Here is a 26,270-nt window from a genome sequence, read left to right on the forward strand (position 1 = left end):
TGGTTTGGGAATTACAGCTCGAACTTAGCTTCCCAGTGTTGGCAGTACTTGGGTTAGTGGTGAAGCCTGGCAATCAGAGCATAGTGTGCAGACATATACATATTCATTTACATCTTGGTGTTCACTCACCTGTCAGCCAGCTTGAGCTTCGAGTGCTGAGGACCAGGATCTGTACTTGGACACTGATGGGGTGCGGGGAAGGGGGAAGTGCCTTACAGTGAACAGGGAGACAGCATTTCCTCTTAAGGAGCTTATAGTCTGTTGGAGGAATTACAGAATTGGAAAGAGATCAGCAAACTTTCTAGTAGGGGCCAGGTCGTCAGTATTTTAGGTTTGCTGACCTTGCAGTCTCTGGGGAATCTGTTCAGTCCCAACATGAGGATGTGAAAGCAGCCTTGGGCAGTATGTAAACAAATGGGTGTGGCTCTGTTCTAGTAAAACTTTATTTACAAAAGCAGAGGTGGGTCGAATCTGGCCCACAGGTCACAGTTTGTGCAACCTCTGTAATAGAGATGTAATTAAAGTGTCCTGGAAGCAGAAGAAGGAGCATCAGACCTTTGGGGAACGGGAGGGTATCACAAAGGTGATAATGAGCTCTTCCTGACTCCCACCAGCAGTCTCCCAGGTGAATTGAGGAGAGGGTGGCAGAAAGGAGTACAGAAGGAACTCCAGGCAGAAGGGAAAACGTGCAAATGTAAAGAGTCATGAAGGGGTCCAGCAGCTTGGAGAATGGAATCAATTTTAGTGTAACCTGGAATGAGATTGGAGGGGAGGCACAGGGCTTCTTTCCTGGGTTAAAAGTTTCATGGATCATTTTTCTCATTTTTGGTTTTCTGCCTCATTTTTTTGGTGAATCATGTCCTCTAGTAGTCTCCAGAGAATGGCTGCAAGGAAGAAATATCTTTGGAGATCTGGCATGTCTTTATAAAATGTATTTTATTCTCTCACTTAATTAATAGTTTGAGTATAGAAGTCAAGCGTGAAAGTGATTTTCACTTGGCTTTTGGAAGACGTTCTCTTTAGCTTTCAGTGCTAAGAAGTCTGTGTTTTCCTCTCCTCCCTGCCTCCCCTCTCCTCCCCCAGAGTGTTTACTGACCACACACCCAGTATCTCCTGTACACCCGTGGCCCGCTCTGGAGATAGTGCCGTCACCTTCCCCGTGTGACAGTAGAGGGTTCGTGGGGCTCACAGGGCAGTCGCAGAGTCCTGGCTCAGGGAGCTGCTCCCACGTTGCGCTCATTCCTGGGCCCTGGGTGGGACCTCCCCCTCCCCCTCCCTGGAAGCTTTTCAGAGCTTCTTTTACACAGTTATTATGGGTGCTGTACTGTGGAAGGAGTCTTTTTAAATTCATTGTGCTGGGTACTTGGTGGCATCTTTGAGGACTAGATTTTTTCAGTTGAATATGGATTCTGTCTATGTTCTTGTTATTGCAGTTGTCTCTTAATCGGTCTCCTTTAAACACCACTTCCTTCAAGCTTCCCTCTTCCTTCAAACCTTTACGTCTCCCTACACAGTCTGGTCTCCATCTGCCTTCCCAAACTGAGCTTTCCAGTCCGGCCAGGTTGGGGTTTTCCATAGGTACATCTCTCATTTTACTTAAATCCCCACACTTCACTTTAATAATACAATAGAGTCTACCTACCTGCAACGTTTCTGTTCCTGGAGAGCATTCCTCAGAGGGCAGTGCTTGAGGAACTTAAGCTCTTGTGAGTAGGAGGATAGGAGTGGGGAGTGGAATTAGGAGAGTGGTTGCTGGTCAGAGTTTTTTAATGATTTTTATGTTCCCTAACAGGAAACAGTGAGGAAAAAAAAAAAAGGGACACTATGGAGGTGGGACTCGGCAGTAGGACACTGTCTGCTTTCCCACCTGGTTGCTCGGGGTGGCCACCCAGGCACCTCCTCTCCTATAGGCTCAGCGAACTACTTGCACATTTATTTTGCTGTGCTGTGATTAAGCAGCTTTTCTCCTTCCAGTGTTTCATTCCTCTGTGTGTTAATGGCAAGGGAGTTACCTCACTGTGGCGACAAGAATAGAGGCTCGGAATGAAGATGCTTTGGGTCGTCTTTGCTCACCCCTCTGTGCCTGAGCAGGTGTTTCTCAAGCCCCCTTCCAGGCCGGAGTAGATTCTCACCAGCAGAACGCGCTCACTCACTCTCTGTCATGTTCCTGCTCCCTCTCTGCCCACCTGTCTCCCCTCCACCCCCCGAAAAGAGAAAACAAGCGTAACAACTAAACAAAATACATCAGGACTGCAGCTTCTGACGCTCCTCTGCCTTCAGCTTCACTTTTCTCCACTCTTTTTTCTAACTACTGTATCCTCAGCAGAAAAGTCCAGAACCTCACGTAGCCTAGAGGCAGAACTGTCAAAGCCGATGAGAAAGCAAACAGAGCACCTGTGTGCCCACTTTCAAGGGAGGGACCACGCTTATGTGGTTGGTGGCTGAGCCCCGGCCGCTCAGACGCCTAAGACAGAGGGCAGGATACACGCAAAGACACAAGAACTAACAAGCAGAAGACAGATTTTTTTCTTTGTGTTCAACAATTTTATACGTTGGTTCTGCATGATCAGTTTCCCTAAACTGAAGGATTTATTGACATTTTTGAATCCTTTAAAATAATTACATTGAGCAGGATATGAACCTGGTAGCCCTTGGGCAGGATGCAGCCTGAAGGCGTATTTTGTTTGGCCTTTAGAATGTATAAAAATATGAGTTAGTTGCTTATGTTTACAGATTTGAGTATTTCATGTAAAATCCCAGATTTCTACCTAGTCTTGAAAAAGGAAAATCTGGCAAAGCAAGGCCCATTGCTGCCACCTTTAGAGCAGGTGGCTGTCCCCACCAAGGACACAGGGCTCTGGTTGGCACCTGCCTGAGTAGTTTCTTCCCTGTCTCACCCCTTTAGAAATTTACATTTGCATTCTTCTGATGTCAAAAGACAGCTACTCTAATTTTGAAAATTAGCTCCTGAAATTTGATAAAAATGTGCTTTCCTCTAAAGAATAAGCCATTGGTGGGAAAAAAGTAAGTTCTGACAATGCATCTATCAGGAGGGAGCAGGGACAAGTTTTATGGGTCCCTGCTTTCCTGGAGGTGCACGGGAGGGCTCTGTTCATGTATTGTTCCGGCCTCAAATAAGTCCATTTGATAGAGGAGTCAGATCTATTACAAGCATAATATAATATGGCCTAATGACTTGCTCAAAGTTTTCTGTGTAAATGTTATAACAAGAAAGTCCTCTTTATCATCTTGCCTGTTTTTAGGTAAGCTGGCCTTGGCGACAGTGCCACTGATTGTTCTGTTCCCAAGCACCCCACCCTGACCCTCGCAGACCTGCTCAGTCATGTCCCTCATGGGTGGGGCTGGCACTGTTGGCACAGTGCTGCTGGCACTGCTGACCTTGTGCTTGTGCCTGCCAACAGGAACAGAATATCCCAGCGTAACTTGGGGAGGTCTCTCCTAGGTACTCTGGGCAGAGCTTGCCTCCGTGCCACTCCGGTTGAGGCTGAAGCTGGGGAGGTTGGCGGGGGGTGGATTAAGTGATCCGCACTCAGTCACACCGCTAATTAGTAACGGAGCCAGGATGAGAGCCTTAGTCCGCAGTACCCAGTCCCTAGCTCATCCTCAGCTGCCCTCATCCCCCGCCTGCCACTTCATGGGACACACTCCTCTTTTCTAGACAACTGTAAACTTGTAGTGAGGGATTGTCTCATTTCAAGATAATGTTTAGACAGTCAGTGAATATGGTTTCTGATTATTTTGGTCATGGTTTGGTCTCCTTTATTAAGTTATTCCTGTACACGCCACGTAATTCTATAACTTTAGCAATTGGCATTTTAGACTTTCCATGAATACATTTTCATTTTAATAAGTAAGCTCTGTGAAACTGTGATTGACTAGGAAATTATTCATCCAGAAAATAATTGTGAACACTTTTGAAATGTATGCTTGTGCCTCGTGTATGTTTGGTCATGATCATTTGTGCTATTGGGATTCACTTCCCAGGTTTGTGACAGTGCTCAGCAGTAGCCAGGCAGCCATCTTGCTGTTTGCTTTCACTAAGAAGCATGTTTCTTGAATCCTCTTGTGGGGTTCCAGTTATCTAGATGTTCGATCACCTTTCCTTTTTCAAGTTCCTGTTTCTCATATCTCTTCTCACATTTTCTATTTCTGTCTTTTGTGTATTCTGAAAGATTACTCAATGTTTTATCTGTCATTAGAAATCTTTTACTATCAGTCAGTGTATGTAATGTGTAAGAGTTATTTTTATTTCTGATTATTCCTTTTTCATTGCATCCTCTTCTTGTTTTTATGACTGTGCCATGCCCGCTCAGAGAGTACTATTTAGAGGTGATTTTCTTTTTGTTTTTCTTTTTGTTTTTTACTTTTCCTATTTCTCACATTATCCCTATTTCCTCTGGGAGTAATCTTTATTTTCCTTTTGGTGATCCTGTTTATCCTGAATTTCCCTTCAATGATTTAGGCTTTCTTATATGTTTTATGATCCTTAGTTGTCTATTCCAATATAAAAATGAGGCAATATTAGGTCTGACAAGGAGTTTTCAGCACATTCGGAGGACTTGTTGTCTGGCAAGCTTCATTCAACAACAGTGGATGCGAACATCATTACTCGGAGGAATCCCTCAGGGTCAGGTGTGGAAGGCTTTCCTCTTTGACACCCATGTCTTTGTTAGCTGCTCTGTGTCCTCAACAATTCTTTTATGTTCTGTAGGAGAACATTTCTGTTGGGAGTGGGGTGTAGGAGCGTGTCAGAGTTGACTTCTATAAACAAAGCTTGGAATCCTTGAGCTTCAGCCCATGAATCACTGCATCTTCCTTCATGCACGCACAGAGGATTTAAGTGGCACCATATCCATCCAGTATTGTTTTTCCACCAAATCTAGTAGTCATGTTTGCCTTCTCTCTTCTCCCTATACCTCATATAATACACAAAGTACACTTACAGCACGTATATGTTGTTGGCACTATTCCAAGTGCTTTGCATATATTTACTCATTTAATCTTCACAACAAACTTATGAGAAAAATACAGTTATCATCCCTGCTTTACAGATGGGGAAACCAAGGCACAGAGCGGTTAAGGTTACACAGTAGGTGCAAAAGCTGCAATTCAGAGCCTGTGTTTTTAACCACCACTCTGTCCTGCCTATAATGGATTGATAAGACCCTCCATCTCTTGTACAGATCCTGAATCTGACCACCTATCACCACCTCCACTCTTGAAAACCTTAGCAGAGGGTCCTCACCACTGATTATTTCATTTGGACTCCGGTTCCTCTGCCTCTCTTCTCCCCTAGAGTCCGTTCTCCATGTAGCAGCTAGAGAAATCTTCCCAAAGTACAGATCGGTTCATGGATCTCCCCTGATTAAAACACTCCAGCGGCTGCTGCTCATCTCGACCTGTTAAAGCCCTTATCCTTTTGATGACCAAAGGCCCTCTGTGGCCTGGCCAGCCCACCTCCTGTCAGCCCCTCTTCCTGACCTTTGAACCTGGTAAGCTGTCCTTGTCTTAGGTCCTTGTATTTGCTCTTGCTACTCTTTCCCTGATCTTACCATGTCAGTCTTCTCATCAGTCAGATCCCAGCTCAGATGCTAGACCTTCACTCACACACTGTCATGCACATTGACTTACTCGAGTTTTTAAAGTTCGTATCAGGACCTTACTTGTTTATGTATGTGTCTCTAGAACTAACGTCTAAGCTCCTTGAGGGCAGGGACTTCGTCTAGCTCGGTGTTGCACCTTTGGTGCCTGGAGCAGGGCCTGGCACTCGCCAGGCTGATGGGTATGTTGGGCTGACCAATGCCTCCCTCCGCTGAAGCCCCTCCCTACCACCCGCCAGATGCAGTCACCGCTCGTCTGCGCGCTCTCAGTTTTCAACAGAAATGTGTTGAAATCTCTCGTCTACTGATAGTCCCTTCCCCATTATAGTTGTTGAAGTGTTTGTTACACTTTAGTCATTTGTATGTCATTGTCAATATTTTTGTCACATCTGCAATCCCCCATATGTGATTAATGACCCTAATTTTTTCTTTAAAGTATTTAAATTTATGTAAAATAGAAACTTAATATCACAGTGTACATGGAAAAGAAAACCAACATTACTTGTCATGAAGAAGTGACTATAAAAGTTAATATATACTAATTAAAATTAAAAATGCCATCTCACATATCACTTAAAATTGTCAAAACCTCAGTTTTATGCACTGCTATTCTATACTCTAGCAGTACTGGAGTGTTGATAAAATGTGCTCAGTTACAATCTTGAATTTGAAGCCTATCCTGACCCTATAATGGATCCTGGAGCAACAGCTGTGTCCGATTGTCACATCTCCTAAAGCCAGGGTAGCTGAGTCTGGTGTCTCCATGGCTTTAATGTGCAGCATGTTTTGGTATTTGTCAGTATCCATTTTCAGTGTTGATGTGCACAGGATAAGGAGTGTCCTTGGACCAGTTTGAACACCATTTGAAATTCTTCTCCTCATGCAGAACTGACTACATTGCACAGATGATGGACATTTCCTTATGTTTGAAACGACCATCCCGGATGGGGGACAGTAAAAGAATGAGGATGACTTCAAATTTCCAGTGGCTCTTATTAACAGTTCTTCTTCTATATTTAATGAATCAAGTAAACAGCCAGAAAAGAAGTAAGTGCATCAGAGTCAGAGAAAATGAACTGATTGCAATGTCATTACTGTTTTGCTTAAGAAGCGATCTTGAGACTTTATTGAACGCTTCAGGTTGTGGTTAAAATCCATTTCTATGTCATTTTTTTTTCATGTACTTCTAGTTTCTTTTAAAAAGGCCCATAAAGATAGATCTAAATATTCTTTCCCCATTAAAAAATTAAGGTATAACTTATATACAGTAAAATTCACCCTTTTAGGATAAAGTTCTGTGAGTTTTGACAGATGCATACAGACATGTATCCACCTGCACAGTCAAGATACAGACCAGTCCGTCATTCCAGAAAATGCCCCTGCTCCTCTGCTGACAGCCCGCCATCCCCACATCCAGCCAGCACTCGTCTATTTTCTGTCTGTAATTTTGCCTTTCAGAATGTCACATAAATTAAATCCAGATATCTGCTTTAAGAAATATATGATTTGTTTTCATTTTATTTAAAAACGTTAAGAATGTTTGTAGGTGTTATCTAGCTTACTCTATAAAGAGCATTTTCATCCTTCTGCCTCTGAGTTTAGTTTTTATATTATTTCCATAATTAAAGAGATCTTCTCTTTTCCCCCCAAATTACTACTAAATAACTTTATTATGATTACTAATGATTTCTAATGTGTTTCTAATGTTTTTGTTTTCTGTCTTACATAAATAGCTTTATAATTCATTGCTGTAGTGAATATGATACCAATCACATGTAAAAATTAAAGAAAAAACCTTTTTAATAGACATTTATATAGAGAATTTGAGATAGAATACCTTTTTCACACTCTTAATTGCTTTTCCCCTCCCTCCCTCTTTTCCTTCCTTCCTTTTGTTCTCTCTCTTTGCCTCCCTCAAGTCCTCTCCTTTCTTTCTTTTCACTGTCTTTTTAGAATGACAGTTTTTCATTGTATAGTGCTTATGTATTCCATGATCTAATGTTATTTTATAGATGTGAGTAAATACTATTAGGACTGTAATCTTCTGAATTATTTGTTACTTTTCAGTTGTTTAGGCCTGCACAAAATATATATTTTTCAGAGACTCATGTGAGTTTATTACTGTTTATGTGATGTGCTTCATAAAAATCTAAAGATTGGCTATGAGATTTCTGTGTAGGTGGCAGGCTGGTAACAAGCTGTGAAGCACTAGTAGTTAGGAGTGCTTAGAAGCTGTGTTTGTGGCATAGGAGGTACATAGTTTTTACTTAAAGTCTTAGAGTTTTGTTTTGTTTTTTAAATTTTACTTTTTTGCAAATGGGGTCACTGGAGACTAAAATTCTCCCAGGCGCTCTCTTGGTCCCTTCATTGAATCCATATAGCCACTCTATTTATCTTAGTTGTCTGGAAGTGGAATTTTTGAGAGAGGCCTAACCCCTAAGTGGTCTAGTGGTTGACCCACTTTCATCAGTTTACTCACTAGCTTTTTTAAACCAAAGCTACAAAAAGAAATATAAAACCAGTCACCTCCTGTGACTGCAGGTTCATCTCTGCATAAAGAACATGGGCCTTCTGCAGACACATATGCTTGTACTTATGGCTGGGGATGGTTTCACTTGTTGACTTTTACAGTGCAGTTAAATTAATAAGCATTTTGTGTGCGTGTGCGTGTGTGTGTGCGTATGTGTGTGTTTTGTTTCTCCTTCTCCAGGGACTCCTCGTGATTTGAAGTGTATAACTAACAATTTACAAGTGTGGGACTGCTCTTGGAGAGCACCCTCTGGAGCAGGCCATGGTGCTGCTTATGAAGTTTGCTTTGAAAACGGGTAATGGAAATACTTTGGTTAATTTATAGTTATAATCTGAAGGTTCTTTGTCTTTAATTTTAGAATATAAAGATTTTATTCTGGAAATTTTTAAAAGAAATTTTAAATCTTAGCTCTCTATTTTCTAAAAATCTGAATCTTACTTCAGTCAGGATGGAAACAAACCCTTCTCCTGGCCACAACTTTGATTCTTTTATCGTGTGAATGTTGAGTATGGGAAACACTTCTCATGGGCTGTGGGTTCTGATCGTCTGTGGGGAAGTTTTACTGGTCTATCCTAAACCAGTGCCTACCTGTATCAATGAAGTTCAAGTTTGACTCTGCCTAACAGAAAATGTCAGTAATAGACAGGCACTTTCTGTCATGTGAAAGGTCTGGAGTAGGCAGTTCAAGGCCAACGTGGGTGCACATGGCCATGAGAGGCCCAGGTTCCTCTTTTTCATGCTACTCAGCCATCTTGAGGGTGTGATCTCTTGCTTCAAGATGATGCTTCAGGAGTGGCTGTCATGTCTGCCTTCCAGAAAGCAGGAAGGAAATGGTTTGCTTTAGGAAGACTTCTAAGAAGTCCTGTACAACACCTCTGCTTACATCTCATTGGCAGAACTTAGTGCAGTGGCTAAACTTATTTGCATAAGAGGCTAGGTGATGTGTTCTCATAGCTGATGGCAATGTACTCGGATAAACCTGGGGCAGTGTTACTAAGGAAAGGGGGGAAGTGGACATTAGGAGGCAAGTGGTAGGTTCCGTCACACTGCCTTACCCTCTCAGGTAATCTTGGAGTGGCTGCAAGTCCCGGAGCTTGGAGTGGAAGCCTTCGGGCTGTCTGGAAGTCAGAGCACTCTCCTTGCTCCTCCCTAATCCGGGCAGGGCTCTGAGTTGTTTAGCAACGCCAGAGAAGTTCAGTGCAGAGCTCCAAGCACCAGTGTGCTGATAAGTGGTCCTAATGTAAATTGACATAAATGTGGATTTAAATACACTCAGATTTTTTTCCCAGTCAGTGTACATTTGTTGAACATTAGTCTAAGTGTGATGGTAATTTATCAGCCAGGACGAGCTTGGTTTTATTGCAGAAACAACCCTTGAATCTTATGTCCTTATTTTCTGCAGTGAAAATAAAGGATTACTCCTGCTTGTGTTTTGTGTCTATCTTGAGGTCAGCTGGCATCTCTGCCCCTTTTCCCTCCCTCAGGGCCACAGGCCAGGGGGCCCTCATCTCCCAGTGCACCAGGACGGGAGGGGAGCAGAGCCTGCCTGGCTTTTAGAGCCTTCCTGGCTTTTAGAAACTGACTTTCACTCACTTTCTCTACAACTAATATCACATGGCTGTGCCTTGTTTCAGAGGAGCAGGGAAATGCAATCCTCCTGTGAATCCAGAAAGGGAGAATCCGAAAAATCTGGTAAATAGCACTACTGACCACTGCAGAATCCACAGAGAAGAAGTTATCCGGGCTCCAGGAGTTCACGAGAAGCAGAGCATAATGAGGCTGTGGATTAAGCGCTGATGCTAATTGTCTGTGATGGTCTGAGGGAGCATTGACTAAGGAGTGTGAGGTCCAGAGAGGCTGTCAGAAGCGTGGTGGTGGAGTAGGAATACTCAGTTTTCTCAGCAGAAACAGGACAGAAAGCCATTCCAACCTGAGAGAATATTGGGTACAATGGTATCAATGTATGAAAAAGGATGATTTAGAGAATTCGGGTGGTTTTCTGTTGCTGGCACGTAAAGAAACCACACACGTGAGGTTAGCCGACCCTTTCAAGTCCTCAGTCCTAAATTCACTTAGGAATGTGAAGAGGCCTGTGCGGGGCAGGGCGGTGATGCAGGAGACACCCAAAGTCCTTTTGCTTGAATTAAAATTTTACGGGAAATTAGAAATGTATGTGAATAACAAAGCGTGTAAACATGCCCTATAAAGATACAGAGGGCCGTGGAACCACAGAAGAAAAACTCACTTTTGTCTGAGAGGTAATGGGTGGGAACTAGAAGCACTTTGAAAGCGGAGCTGATGAGAACATGAGAACGTTTTGTACGAGTGAACCGTGAGGCAAAACAGAGGAGCAGACAAGCTGGTTGAAGTCTCAGTGATGGGGACCCTGTAGTGGTCGGTCCAGAAGGGGACTGTGGGGGGCAGGATGTGTGCAAAGGCAGGGTTGGGCGGGGTTTGAAGGCCATGCTAAAGCCCTAAGTTTCTTGATAGAATCGTCTCTGCTTACTCTCTTGACTTTCTGATACAGTCTGGTTATTTTTCCTACCACCACATTGATGGACTTACCATTTACCTCGCTTTTTTGCAGTCTTAAAATGCGATGTAACCTGTCATATCTTTGTATACAAAAGAACAAAGTATTTTCCACTGAATTTTGTGTTAATCAAGTTTTTATGAAAATTGCGCTCCATTTTATCTGCTAATTAAAATTTGATTTCTTATATTGCAGGTCCCATTCTTGTTATCGATTGGAGAAAAATATTAAAATCCCAGCTCTTTTACCTGGTGATCATGAAATAACAATAAACCCTTTACATGATTTTGGAAGTTTTATAAGTAAATTCACACTAAATGAAAAAAATGTTTGTAAGTATTTGAAAAGAAAATTGATTTGAAAATAACTCAGAATGGTGCCTTTGTTAGTATTGTGCTGCTTTATAATTGACAGGAATTTACCATTCTTTTATATATTTTGTTAAACTAATATTCTCATTTACCCTGCGACCATACTTCCAATTGTGGAGCATAGCCAAGATCAAGATGGAAGCAAACTCTTCCTCTGGTCAGTCAAATAGACGTCACACAAGTTAAGGTCCTTCCCACGGTTGGTTTCTCTTCTCCTACCCCTCTACTTCGTTGATTCCTGCATGCCTTTCAGAATTCCTCAGCCATCCTTAGGAAATAGTCTTTGACCATCCCCTCCCAGAGGAGACCCCATTCCTTTCTTAACATTCCTTTAGGCAGTCTGTATTTCTCTTTTGTGGTATTTCTCACAATTGCATAAATAATTTATTATATAATTAGGTGCTTCCTGTGTATTTCCTCTACAAGAAAACAGGTTCCCTGAGGGCAGAGACTTTGTATTCTACACCTAGTGTCTAGTCCAGTGCCTTGCACATAGCAGGCATTTTTTATAGATGTGTTGACCGAATGCCTAGGACATATGCTACAAGCTGGGTGGAAGCATGAAATAAATCCAGGCTCTTGGAGATGGAAATTTTGCCATGCAATGAGACCTTAAAAACTCCAGTGGTCTTGACTCTCTTAATGGTGGGGTAGGCAGGTTTGTTGCCTTCTGACAACTATTATGGGATGGCATCATAATGATATTACAGTGAGTCTTATAAGGATGACTTATTTTGAAGCAAGGGAAAGAAAATATAAGCAACTTGGTGATCTCTCCAATTTTACAGGCAAGGTGCATGTTTGGAGTGGTCTGTGTCTGACATAGCACAGATTTTGAAAGGATAATAGCAAAGCATGCTGTCCAGGAACTTAGAACCGGTCTCATTTTCTGGCTGAAGTATTGTCTGGGTAAAGTGCTACATAGGGCTGTTTTCAAGATAGAGAAGAGCCATGTTTGTTATTTTCTTTCTGTAGTTGTATGTGAGATACATGTGAGATGGTTTTGTGCAGATCAGCCATGATCCCAATACCCGGGAAGAAATATTGTTAATACTTACATGTGTTCTATGTGTGTGTGTGTGTGTGTGTGTGTGTGTGTGTGTATAAACAGTAAAGTTTATATTACTTTATTATAGGCTTATCAGAAGATATAGATTTTCAAGTTATTATGTAAATAAATCTACATTATAGCTGCCTAGTATTCCATTGACTGGAGGTACCATAATTACTTTGTCATTGATTTTTTTTAGCAAATTGTATTTTATTTTATTTTTAGCAAATTATATATTTTATTAAAATTTTTTTTACTTATACTATTTTATTATAATCAATTACCACATCATTTTAAATAGAAGCCTTGTTAAAATTGAACTAGATTGATGTCTTTTTTTTTTCAGTTATACATATACATGTATCTATTCTTTTAAAAATTCTTTTCCCATTTAGGTTGTTGCATAATATTGAGCAGAGTTCCCTGTGCTATACAGTAGGTCATCCTACTGTTGGTTATCCATTTAAAATACAGCAGTGTGTACCTGTCAATTTCAAACCGGGGCGGGGCGGGGGGCGGGAAGTGTGGGGGGAGGGATAGCTAGGGAGTTTGGGATTGTCATTGATTATTAACATTGAGATTTTTATTTCTAGTCTTTCAGCATTATTACCAATGCTTTAATGAACATTTTTTGCACATATATGTTGCTGAATTTGTGTGATGATTTTCTTAGGCTAAATTTCCTAGAATTGGGAATGCTACATTAAAGACATCCGCTTTTTATGACTCTTGATGTCCGCTACCAGTTGCTCCCCCCACATTTTGAATCTTTTTGCATTCCCACAGACATCATATTAGAGCATGCCTGCTTGTCTGCATCCTTGCCAGGACTGGGTATTGTCTGTCTGTCTTAGATTTGCGATTTCAATCTGATGGCCCCCAAATTATAGCGCTGTTGTTTTTATATTTCTGTGATTACTTTTTAAAATTATCATTTTTATTCTTTTCTGAACTGTTTATATCCTTTGTAAATTTTCTCTCATGTTGAAATTCATCTTTTTCCTCGTTAGTTCACAAGAGCTTTCTGTATAGTATGGTTATTACTTCTGTCCTATTTGCTACAAATACTTTTGCAAGTTTAAAATTTAAACTTTGTGGTGTTTTTTTCATACCACCGATTTTCATTTTTATATAATAGAATCTCTTGATATTTTTCTTCATGAGTTTTTGGTTTTGTTATCATGCTTAAATCTTTCATCCATCTGGAATTATTTTGTACTAAGGTATGAGGGAATCTAACTTAATTTTATTCCAGATTTTCAAAAATTTCCCCAGGACTCTGTCAGAGAGCCAGTTTGTGCTGTCTGCTTTTTCAGTAGGGATTGCGAAGGTTCTGTCTGGGAAGCTACTTGAAGATAAGTGTCAGAATTCGAAAGGCAAATCAGGACAGACTCTAGGTGACTTACTGGATTAATAGTTCACTGTTTTTGCATGGCGTGTAATTTGTTGACAGCATTTTTAATAATAATGGGCCTCATTGTGATTTGAATATTAGATTAACAGTATCCCAACACTAAGATATTACTACTGCTACTCAAATAAGAAAAATACTGATAAGAAAATGAAAAGCAAATTAGATGAATATAAGAGAGGGAGGTGGGTCCATCAGCAAACCTTTGAACACCTGTCATATGCAAGAGATGCTGTGAAATGATAGTGGAGCTGTGCATTAGAAGATTTGGGTTCTTTGGCAGTTTGCTACTAAATAAAAGTATGAGAAAGTAAGTTTTCTTCAAATCTTAAGATGCTTTCAAAAGTATACGTATAAAGCAAAGAAGATGTTTAACACATATACATATATCTAATAAGCTTCTTTTTTTAAATTTTATTTATTTTTGGCTGTGTTGGGTCTTTGTTGCTGCACGTGGGCTTTCTCTAGTTGTGGCAAGCGGGGGCTACTCTTTGTTGCGGTGCACAGGCTTCTCTTGTTGTGGAGCACGGGCTCTAGGTGCGCAGGCTTCAGTAGTTGCAGCATGCGGGCTCAGTAGTTGTGGCATGCAGGCTTCTAGAGCACGCAGACTTCAGTAGTTGTGACACACGGTCTCAGTAGTTGTGGCTCACGGGCTCTAGAGTGCAGGCTCGGTAGTTGTGGTGCATGGGCTTAGTTGCTCCGCAGCATGTGGGATCTTCCCGGACCAGGGATTGAACCTATGTCCCCTGCATTGGCAGGCGGATTCTTAACCACTGTGCCACTGGGAAAGTCCCCTCTAATAAGCTTCTAATTGACAAGGGAAAGCACAAAAATAAGTCTTTGTAAGATTTTTAATCTCTAAGTTTCTTAAAATAACCTAAAAATTTGCATCTGTATGAGGCAGAATAAATAACGTGGATCCTATAAAAGAGCTGGGAAAGCTCCCATCTTCTGATGTTCTAAGGCAGAAGGGGCATGGAGGTTATGGGTAAAGATAAACCAGCTTTATTTAAAAAATAAACAAGACTGATGAAATTTTTTCTAGCTGCAAAGTTTGTAGTTTCTAGAAAGCAAGCTAACATTGTCCTCAAGTGTATTTTAGCTGGAGAAAAATGCAGATGACAGTTCGTGGGAGCTTAGGGGAACTTCCCTGGCATACAGTGAAGAAGTATACTATGAAGTCGTGAAAAAACTGTGTTTAATATTTTCATTTGTAATTATGGCTGTTACTGTCTTTAGCTGGAAATATTAGGTATGACTTGGGTTTTGAAGAATAGCCCACTGCTATTTAGATAAAATGTTAATTATGTGTACTTTTCAGGGAGGGAAGCATTTTAATAGATGAGTGTTGCCTTAATAAAGTACTCTCATGTTTAATAATTTTAAGTTACTACGTTGTGACATCTTGGAACATTTGAAGGATCCGTGTTCTTGGCAGCCTCTGCTCTGTGTGGTTGCCCTGCCACCTTGAACTTGTCCCTCCTGGCACTGTATCAGCTTGTTACTCCTCATTTGCTCCTTCTTTTTTAAAAGCAGTTTCCCACTTAAACTTCTCGTGTAAAGCATCCTCCACTGTCCTTATGTAGCTGAGTAACTGTTGACTGCTGCATATTTTAGGCTTTAATCCACATGTTCTGTTTCCTGTGTGACCCTAAACATTTTACGTAAATCCAGTGTAGAGCACTGTGATCAGTACATTTTAAGTAAGTTTAGTAAAAACTTATTTTTAAGTTCCAAGACTAAGTTATATTACACATAATTTATATTATATTGGTCTGCTTTGCCATTTTTGTTCTTCAGAACATTCAGCCACCCTCTCTCTGTCAGCTCCCGCAGTTGTGCTGGAAGTGACTTTACTTAATGGTCCTTGAACTTCGTGGGGCAGCACTAGGATAGATATGGGCCCTGAGAGCCTGTGACTCTGGATTTCTTTCAACTTACCTTCACCTTACTGTCATTTGAGGAGAACACAGGCAAGAAAGAGCCCTTCATACCAGAAAGCCTGAATTTCATAGAACAGAACAGGCTCATACCTTGTGTGTTTTCCACTGATCCCCACATTTTTCATTAATATACTCATTCCCTATAGGTAGGAAGACTTGAAGATTTTGAAGAATACCTTACTCTTTCGGCTACCTTTTTGTTTTGTTTTTTTTAAGTTTACCAGTTTCTCCCTGTGAGAGGCTCTATCCTTGAGCATGGTTTTTCTCTTTACCTTTTGTACTACAGCTTCAGAGCCTACTGCCCTGCCAGCCTTCTTTCTCAGGAATTGACGGTACCGTCACCAGCATCAAAAGACCACCAGTGGTCTTTTCTCAGCCTTCCTCTCTGAACTCTGTTTTCCTGGGCCTGGACGACAACCCATTTCTTTTGATTTCAGTGATGCCAGATTTTCTCTGGTTTCCTTCTGCTTCTATGTCATTCCCTCTCGGGATTCTTGCTGGGGTCTCTGGCTCCTTGAAGGTGTGACTGTCACTAGCTCTCAAACAAGCTTTGGCTGTTTTGTGTCGGTGTGTTATGTTCATTTCTGAGCTGCACTCAGCGAGTTCCTCTTGAGTCTGTGTGCACTCTCTGATTGGTCCCCATTCTCACTTACTGTCTGCACGTCCCCCCTCCATTGATGGTCTTTTTTTCCCCAACACTTAGTCATCCATGGCCAGACTCCCACATCTCTTCACAATTGTCCCTGGTTCCTTTTGCCTTTCTTCCTGCTTTCTGGGCTAGTGACTTGAAGAAATCTTAGATGTTTTCATGTCTTGGTTATTACTAATCCTTCATTTCTTTGACCCAGTCATTTCTTTGAAATGCCCATTAGATTTTGTCCTTTCTTTTCCATATATGGCATCCTGAGCCACATCCTTATTACTATAGCCAGGCTTTCTCCAGCTGTCTTCTGCTTTATCACCTTATCTCTTTCTCAATCACCTGCAGACCTGTTGCACACCACTGCAAACTAGCCTTTCTGAAGGACTTCCCAGATCCTGCCAAGTACTTCTTAGAACCTTGTTGGCTTCCTCAACTCAATGCTTTGGTCACTACCACGGTCTTGCTGCTGTTTACTGCTGCCTATGCCAGTAGTAGCTCATTGCATCCTCAAGTGGGTAACTTTCCCTAGCATGCAGGCTGTGACTGGAGATGAGTGGGGAAGGGTGCAGAGAAAACAGATGGAAAGGTTTACCAAGGCCAGCTCTCCATAATCTATACAAAGGGAGCTTTTTCACTTCTCTCCAATGTTGTCTGCTTGGAGATTTCAGACCCAGTGACACTGGAGTGTTGTGGGAACTCAGTTGCTGTTTGTATTAGAAGATGTATTATGGATTTGAAACAGCGGGCTGGTAAATAATTTTCTCAGATTTGGCTGATGAACAGCTGGGAGCTGCTTATACAAATAAATACATATATTTATTCTCTTTTTTCAGTAGGAGGTGCAAGAATTTAATCCTTAATTGTTTTTTGATCAAGAAGTAGAGTTTAACATTAGTTGATTAATGGGATTATAATATGAAAAATAGTTACTTATTTGACTAAGTTTTATCTTTTGTTTCCTTTTTTTAAGCCTTCATTCCAGATGTTCCAGAGATCGTGGATTTGTCTGCTGATTTCTCAACTTCTACATTACACCTAAAGTGGAATGACAAGGGTTCTGTTTTTCCACATCACTCAAATGTCATCTGGGAAATCAAAGTTCTACGTAAAAAGAATATGGAAATCGTAAAATCAGTAAGTTTGAACAAAAATAGCTTTTTTCCTGTGACATTAAAGAACTGAATACTTTTTTATAATTTTAAAGTGGCAACAGTGAACCTTTAGATTATTAAAGAAGTAAATCAGATATCCTTTGGGGGTTCAGTAAAAACTGTATGCTATGCCTGAAAAACTCACTAAATTAATGAAATAATGTGTAACCATTATAGGAAGTTTAGGAAATTAAGGGAGAATTAATCCATGATTCTGCCACTTGAACATAGTAAACAATATCTTTGTGTATTCCTGTCAAACCTTTTTTATATGCATGTTTTTACATAAATGAAATTAAAAATATACATATAATTTAATTTACGTATTACTATAAATTATCTAACACCACAGACATAAAAATAAATGTTTTGCAACATATTTAGCCATAGTAATTGTTGAGAAATCTATAAGTATAAATCTATAAGTTTGTATAAATCTGTAAGTTTGAATAAATCTATAAGTTTGAATTTATCTGAATCCAAAATAACATTCTTATATTTAATAGTACATGGTTTTTTTTCCTCTAATTTTAAAATCTTGTTTATGAATAGTTTCCTAATGATCCATCTTTAGTTTATTATTAATCTAAGGAATAGTGAGATATAGCAGTGAAAAGTATTGACAGCTAGTACATGGGAATTCCCTCTTTCATCCTTTTACTCTTTTCCTCTTTAATGCACTTGAAATATGCCTAGTTATAGACTTAAGAATTAGAAGACCATGATTTTACAGTTTATTTGCCTAAGTACATAGATAAAATAGTAAAGATAATAAATAGTATTATTCTGTATTTCATAGTCACTGTATTATTTTTCCTTTTTGACAACCTATGTATTACATCCTGAAAGAGTAGCAGCCATAATTGTAGTTACCTTGTTTCCAATGCTTCTGGCATTCCCCTTTCCGGCACTATTGTGAAAGCTCTCTATATGTTAATAGTTTGCATCTTCACAATAGGCCCCTGGGGGAGGCTCTGTTAGCATCACCCCCATTTTACAGATGAAGATACAGAGTCACAGGAATACATTAAGTGGAGGAGCCAGGAATCAAACCCAGACAGTTGATTCCAGAGTCTGTGCTCTTCCTTAACCAGTACCATCTGTATTGTATTACATAATCAGTATACTTATTTTCATCTAAGATGCCCTCCCTTTCCTTTTCACCTATACAAATTGAATACACATTTCAAGACCCAGGTCAAATCCTATCCCTTATTTTAAAGCCCATTCTAATTACCTCAGTGTAAAAATGCTCTCTCTTTTCTTGAGTTTTAATGGCAATTCTTGTGTGTCAGTCTGATTTGCAGCTAACTTTGATATAGCTCTACCATTATTGTCTTAAAACTATTACTTATTTAAAATTGTATTGTGTAGCATTTTTTATGGCCTAACATTTTATATTCTGCGTTACTGCTTACTGGCTTAGGATGACTTCTCAAAACCTCCTTTTTCTTATTTGTAAAATGGTGCTAATATTTGCTGTAGTAAATGATATGATATTTATAAAGCTACTAAACAGCTATTAGTTGTTATTACTTCCTTTGGGAGCTAGATGGTTTGTTTGTTTTTTTAACTGACTTAGGGATGCTGGAGTAAGAGGGATACTCTTTGACATGTAAGTGAAATCAAACATAAATGAATAGAAATATTCTTCTAAGATCATGTAACTCATCGCCACAAGATGTGTAACAAGACAGCAATGGCAAGATAGTAATTCCCTACTTTTTGGAATATGATCTTTGGAGAAAAATGTTTCTATGGGGAAAAATAGCAAGAGGCAAGAAAAATAGAGCTAGAACAAATTAATTTTAAAAAGTTACTCCTGTCCATAGTAAAATATGACATTTTTATTTATAATTATATTATTAGTATTAGTATTTAAGGTAGAATTGCTTATAATCAGTCATTTTATGGCAGGTTATAATGCTATTATTTTGTAATAGCTTAAAGATCATTAAAGATCATGAAACACTATAAATGTGAGTTTCATTTATAAGTTTAATTTATAGTGTTTCATTTATAACTTGACATTTTCTGCCCGCAGCCTCACAAACAGCTGTGGAAGCTTTGCACTGCGCAAGCCAGGATGTGAATGATGCCTGGGAGTTATGCAGCCCTCTCTCCTCCTCTCATTTTTCTCTCTTGTAAACAAGGAATTCTTTTAGCTGATTCTTTTATTATTTGTCTCCATTTTTCCAGATAGCCTGCTTATGTTGCTGTTATTATTTGTTTAGTTTTTTGAGCAATGTTTTATTAATTTCCCACAATGGAAAATGAGAATTTAGTCCTGTCTCACTTCCCAGCCCAGGGACACGCACTCGCATGTATGTGCACTCACATGCGTGTGCACGCACACGCACGCTCTCTCTCTCTCCACTTCTTATTTTTTTCCAATATCATTATGTTATAATTTTTGGTAGACCAGTATTCATTATTTGGATTACAGTAATGTAAACACTATTTATAACTGAACCAAATAGTGTTTACTATTCTTTTCCTTTTTCTTGTACATCTTCTCGTATTGTCTTGTACTTACAGTTTTTATTTGTCTGCTTCATTAATTCAATCCTAAATTCTTTCTAGGTTGTGTAAATCTGTCGAAATGTTCAAACAAACATCAGTTTTGTCTTTCTGAATACATCTCTCTGAGGGCCTTCTGACTTACTTCCTGACCCTTTTCATGTAAGAGCTCATGTGGATGCTGCCAAATATTTGTATAGCACAAAGTGTGGCAAATAGCTGAGTATTCTGAGGTTTCTCAGGAGCTCCAGCAGCCTCCACTCCCAGTAGCCAACCCTTGGTTTGAAGAGATTAATACCTGGGTATACCTATAACCCATTCAAGACAAACCTCTATGTTTTTCAACACATTTGTTAGGAAGCTATGGTTCATCCTCATTCAGAGGATTCCTTTTATAGTTGTCTTATGATGGATCCTCTTTTTCCTGAATTCCTTGTTTCCTCATTTTGGTGGAAGCATAAATTCTAGTAGTTATTTGCTATTTTTTGTAGATACTCTCTGCTAACTGCAGTGGTAGCTTACAGATATATTTTATTTAAAAAAAATTAAATTAGTTGCCAGGAAAATTTAAAAGACTGTCAATTCCAAATATTGATAAGATGCAGAAGGATTGAAACTTTCATACCCTTCTGGTGGGAATGTAAAATGCTACTTGATGAATACATTGAGATACTACATTTCTGAAGATGTCTATTCTGCATTCACTCATGATTGCTAGTTTAGCTGGGTAAAAAGATCCTAGGTTGGAAAATTTTCTCAAGATTTTGAAGGCATTGTTCCATTTGCTTCTCATTGTAGATCTATCTTCATCTGTTGTGCTGTACACTCATTAGGACCCTTTCAGTCTGAAAACACATGCCTGTCAGCTTGGGAAATTCTTATTTTATGTCTTTGATTTCCTCATCTCTTTTTTCTCCTTTTTTTCTTAGAACTTCTGTTCTTTAGAAATTGTACCTTTCTGACCTTTCCTCTAATTATCTTATCATTCTTACATTCCATCAGTATTTTGCTCTATTTTCTGAGCAATTTTTCCTAAAGTTTATCTTGCACTTTTGAATTTCTATTAATATACTTTTTAATATACAAGAGATCCCTTTTCTTAGTCCTTTTTTTAAAAAAATTTATCATGTTCTTGTTTCATGGATGCAATATCTCTTCTTATCTTTGAGGTTATCAGTGATTTAAAATTTTTTTTCTTTCTGTGCATTCTGTTTTTTCACATTGCTTTTTCGTTGTTGTTGTTTTGATCTTTGACTTTCACATTAGAACTTTTTCTCCCCTTTCTGGTCATCTGGTTGCTGCTCATATTTAAGTGAGTGGTTCTTGAAAAATAAAACAAGTCTAATTGGAACTTTTGTTTGCCTGGGTGGGACTTGTTGGCTAGGCCACCACTGTATGTGATTAGGATGGGCTGTCAAGCTGGAAAAATCTTAATATTATTTTAGGTTTTTATCTTGACCTGTTCATATGCTCCTTAGAAAAGTTTGCTTAGACTCTTACCTGGTGAGTATGTACCTGGCCATCAGTATCCTGGGGGCTGAGTAGGGAAGAAGGCAGGAGTGCCCCAGCCTTTAGAATGCGTAGTTAGTTACCATTGCCCATCTGCTTTCCAGTATCCAGAATCTTACCAGTATTGTTTCTTCAATTTTTTGCCCTTGTGCATCTGTGCCTTAAAAAAAAAAAAAAATCTTGTACTTTTGTTCTAGAGGAATTTCATGAAGTAAAGAGAAGGAAGTACATTTATTTAATCTGTTGTCTTTAACCAGAAGTCCCAAGGTCTCTTTTAGTATATCCTCATATATTTGGTTGAAATCTTGCCCATTTTCCACAATTGAAATTAAGCTTTCTATATTATTATAAGTTGCATATTTAAAAATAAAATTTGAAATATATGACACTTATATAAAAAAATAATCCAGTCTAAAATAATAGTTTATTTTGTTGAAATGCTCTCCTCTCTTTGACTTTAACCCTTGGAGATAAAAAAAGCATTAACTGTTTTTTGTCCATGGAAAATGGGACCATTTTAGGCAATGGTGTATTTTCTCATGAACTGTATTGAATGTTTTGGACTATTAACATCTTGTGTAATAATGAAGTAGGCCCTAAAGTTGAAGAAGTAAACATAAATGAATCATAATTATTATTACTACAACTCTCCTTTTATGCCTTATAGAAAACAGATAGTTTTACAAAAGAGCAAAGCTTTGATTTACTTAGCTGGTAATTGTATACAGTCTGTTGTGTTTTTTTTAACCCTAAGAGAGAGCAGGACATAGTACTTGGAAATAGAATTTTGTGTTTGTGTTCATTTTATAGGTGACCCACAATACAACCCTGAATGGCAGAGATACAATTCATCACTGGAGCTGGACCTCAGACATGCCCTTGGAGTGCGCCACTCACTATGTGGGAATTAGATGCTACATTGATGATCCTCAGTTCTCTGGTCGCAAAGAGTGGAGCGACTGGAGCCCACTGAAGAACATCTCTTGTAAGTGCATATTTAAAGGATTTTCATTTCAGATGAATTAGATTAGTCTTGCTTAAGGGTAGGGTTTAGCTCACGGTTTTAGTTCTCTGAACCCCATTTGGATGCATGAGGGTCACTGGGGGATCTTCCAAGTCTTCTGACCCAGAACATTTTGATTCAAAAACTCTGAGATAGGCTTCAGAAATCTGTATTTTTAAAGAACATACTGAGTGATTAGATAAACATCCAGGTTTAAAAATCACTTCGAATAGACATTGGGAGAACATTTAAAAATTTTATGTAGGCGGTAATGAGATCAAGTCCATATTTTTAAAATAGAGCTCCCAATTTCTTGCCCATAGAGCAGACTGCTGTGAGCTGCAGTTACTGCAGAGAACATGGGAATCCGCAAGTATAGGACTTGCCTGGCAGTCCAGTGGTTAAGACTCCGAGCTTGCAATGAAGGGGGCGCAAGTTTGACCCCTGGTCGGGGAGCTAAGATCCCGCATGCCAAAAAAATAAAATAAAATTAACAGTGTGAATCTGCAGGTATATCAAAAATCATCTGTACATTGAATAAAACTCAGGCAGGTATAATGTTGGCAGTGTGAGAGAGGGCCTAGAAAATTGTTGACAATAAAATAAAGTGCTTTAAAAGGCTGGTAATCATTGTAGATTATTTACTCTAGTGACAATATGGAGAAATGGATCAGAGGGAGGAAGGACTGGAAGCAGGCAGATTAATAAGGAGAATCTTGTAGTTCAGCAAAAGACAGTGAAGGTATAAAATAGGACACCTGGGTTTAGAAATGAAAAGAGGGAAGAAGTATGAAAACACTGAAGAGACCGAATTAGAATTAGCGACTATGCTTTTGGTAGGGGAGAAATAGAGCCGAAGATGACTATTAGTTTGGGCAGCTGGGTAGCTGGTGATGCTGTCCAATGAGACAGAAACTATATGAACAAACTAGGTGGGAAAGATAAATTTCAATTTTAATGTGTTGAGCTTGAGGTAGCTGTGAAGTGCCTGGGAGCAATTTCTCATTGTCAGTTGGGAATACAAATTCGGCATCCAGGTGATTAGTTCGAATTGGAGATATACAGTTGACCCTTGAACAACTGGGTAACCCTCAGGGGCTCCGACCCTCCCTGTAGTGGAAAATCCACACATAATTTATAGTTAGCCCTCCATACCCGTGGAACCTCCGTATGTGTGGTTCCACATCCGAGGATTCAACCAACCGCAAATCCTGTAGTACTGTAGTATTTACTATTGAAAAAAATCCACACGTAAGTGAACCCATGCAGTTCAAACCCGTGTTGTTCAAGGGTCAACTGTGTACTTGAGAATCGTTAACATACGTGATGTGAAAATTTTTAAATCTTGGAGGTTAACATAACTCAAGGAAAGGGGCATGAAGACCAAGGACACATCTCTTAGAAGCTTGTATGAGGAGGGGAGGATGGAAGAAAATGAGGCCAGCAAAACAAACAGCAGCCAGAGGGTTAAGAGTAGCAAAAGTAAGTAGTCTACACCCCAAGAGAGAAGGGAGTTTTGAGAAGGAAGACTTTAGGCAACATACCAGATGCTGTGGAAGTTGAAGGAAAGATTACTAAGACGTGGCCACTGGATTGAGCAGTTAGGCTGTGGAGCCATTTAGTAAAGTGGCCAGAGTAGAAGCCAGATTGCAGTAGATTAAAGAGTGAGTAGGTAGAAAGGAGACTAAAGATAATATTTTTAAATTGGCTATTTAGGAAAATAAAAACAAAAGGGTGGCTTTAACCTACAGAGTTGGGATTTTTTTTAGAAAGTGCTTTTTAGGATGTGGAGTATTTAACCATGCATGTAAGCTGATGGAAATTAGGACATCTGATCTAAATACATAGAATAATTTCAAAGGAATGGAATTATTTAACGTGTACCTTTTTCTTGGTGTGGATTTTTCACATGTGGATAAACCCACTTAATTTGAACGTTTAGACTTCTTAGATATTAACCTGTGACCTTACACGGCAACCTGCAGTCCCCTCTACTCCCCCCGCCATCACCCCGTCATAAGTAAATAAAACCACACACATTTTTATTTCTTGTGTATGTCTTGCTCCTTTGAAACCTGGGGGGGGGGGGGGCGTACCTTATCTTTGGGCCACCATAATTACAAAGTACCTAACTGTGTTTTATGTACACTGGGCTAATTTATGTAAAAAACTTCTAAAGTATTTATAATTCCTTTTGCTCTTTCTAGGGTCTCCTGATTCTCAGACTAAGGTTTTTCCTCAAGACAGAGTGCTACTTGTAGGCTCAGATATAACAGTATGTTGTGTGACTCAAGAAAAAGTGTTATCAGCACAGATTGGCAGCACATATTGTCCCCTTATCCATCTTGATGGGGAAAATGTTGCAATCAAGATCCGTAATATTTCTGCTTCCGAAAGTAGTGGAACAAATGTGGTTTTCTCCGTAGAAGATAACATGTTTGGAACAGTTATTTTTGCAGGATGTAAGTATATAATTTTTTTTTAAGAAAAGAGTTCCTATTAATCTGTGTTGGTCCTCTTTGAAAGCCTTAATGCTTTTTCGGGGGGATGATTTTATTTCTTTCTTATTTTTTTATTCTTTGATGCAAATGACATATGAGGGTACCAGCATTTTTGCTTGTTTTAAGGTGAGTTCTAAGCTTGTTTTCTACATACCTGTATCTATATAATTTGTAGCTTTTGTAATAAAGATTTGAAACATTCATCTACTAATTTTTAGTTTAAATTCTTAGTTAACAGCTTTGTTGAGTCAAGGGCAGGTAGTATATAATATTTCTTACTCCTACATCATTTAGGAATTTTTTCATATAAATTAATTTCCCACCTAATTAAAGCATACCTTTTTTTAAAGTACCTGAATTAAAGAAATTGTAAGGATTTTACACAAAATCTTTCAAAAGCATAACCTACACTTCTCTGATGAGAGGAGGGTGGCTGCAGGACATGGGGGGAGGAAGAGTCCCCCTCTCCCTGTGTTCTGTGTCTGATGTACTCTCCGTAATGCAGGGGCATCTTTTAACATGGTCACTTCTACATTCCATGACGTTTCCAAAAGTTGTTGTGGGTGGACTGCCCTACCTATATGGCTTGTGTTGTGCATCCACAGATACTTTTTTTTTTTTTTTTTTTTTTTGCGGTACGCGGGCCTCTCACCGTTGTGAGCGGCTGTGGCTCACGGGCCCAGCCGCTCCGCGGCATGTGGGACCTTCCCGGACCAGGGCACGAACCCATGTCCCCTGCATTGGCAGGCGGACTCTCAACCACTGCACCACCAGGGAAGCCCCACAGATACTTTTGTATTTAGAGTTTTTCTGTCCCCTCCCCTGTGGTAACTGTAATGTTATAATGCACTGAAGGCTTTGCCTCCAGCAGTGCTTCCCTTCCTGCTCACATTCGGAACTTAAAGTTTCTAGTGGTCCAAGGGTCTCATGAATAAAATGTGTGAAATGTAGTGAATGGATTTTGTCATTTTCTTTTGCTCACTCAGTGATTTTTCTTATGCTTTTTTTTCCCTTACAATTGTCAGTTATGCTGTGGATCAGCCGCTTTCAGTCACTTTTCTACTTCCATAGAAATTTATGATAAATTACATTCAGTTGCTGATAGATTCCCAAGGGAAGGGGATTAGGTGCCCTTCTCAGCTTGATGGCTGTAACCTTACTCTCTTTTTGCCTTCCAGTAAGGCATTTTGGAATTCAAGTGAGAGGATATATTCAAATTTAAATTTTAGAAATTTAAAAAATTAAATTTTCTTTCCTAAATGGAATTTTAGGAAGTGATGTGCAACATTCCTCACAAATGATCATGGAGTCTAAGTAAAGAACCAGTGTAGCGAAACTGCTTGATAAGTGATACCAAAAAGTGAGATACTCACTTAAAAGAATGAAATAAAAAATTAAAACTTAGAAGATGAGAATATTCACTGTTTTTATTGTTTCTAACAATGTTCTAATCTTTTATCATAGTGCTATTTAGTTCATAATT

The 26,270-nt window shown here is 39.3% G+C and overlaps 1 protein-coding gene across 1 annotated transcript in view; it reads left to right on the plus strand.

Annotated features, from left to right (window-relative positions):
• LIFR (LIF receptor subunit alpha) overlaps positions 1-26,270 on the plus strand; it is an 87,855-nt gene that overhangs the window by 23,153 nt on the left and 38,432 nt on the right. The window contains exons 2-7 of the mRNA XM_004265979.2: positions 6,508-6,668; positions 8,332-8,446; positions 10,880-11,016; positions 17,074-17,237; positions 22,094-22,268; positions 24,494-24,748. Of these exons, the coding sequence (XP_004266027.1) occupies positions 6,527-6,668; positions 8,332-8,446; positions 10,880-11,016; positions 17,074-17,237; positions 22,094-22,268; positions 24,494-24,748 (988 nt within the window). The 5' untranslated portion in view covers positions 6,508-6,526. The remainder of the gene's footprint in view (positions 1-6,507; positions 6,669-8,331; positions 8,447-10,879; positions 11,017-17,073; positions 17,238-22,093; positions 22,269-24,493; positions 24,749-26,270) is intronic.

This window comes from Orcinus orca, chromosome 3, assembly GCF_937001465.1.
Source record: "Orcinus orca chromosome 3, mOrcOrc1.1, whole genome shotgun sequence".
Classification (NCBI taxonomy): domain Eukaryota; kingdom Metazoa; phylum Chordata; class Mammalia; order Artiodactyla; family Delphinidae; genus Orcinus; species Orcinus orca.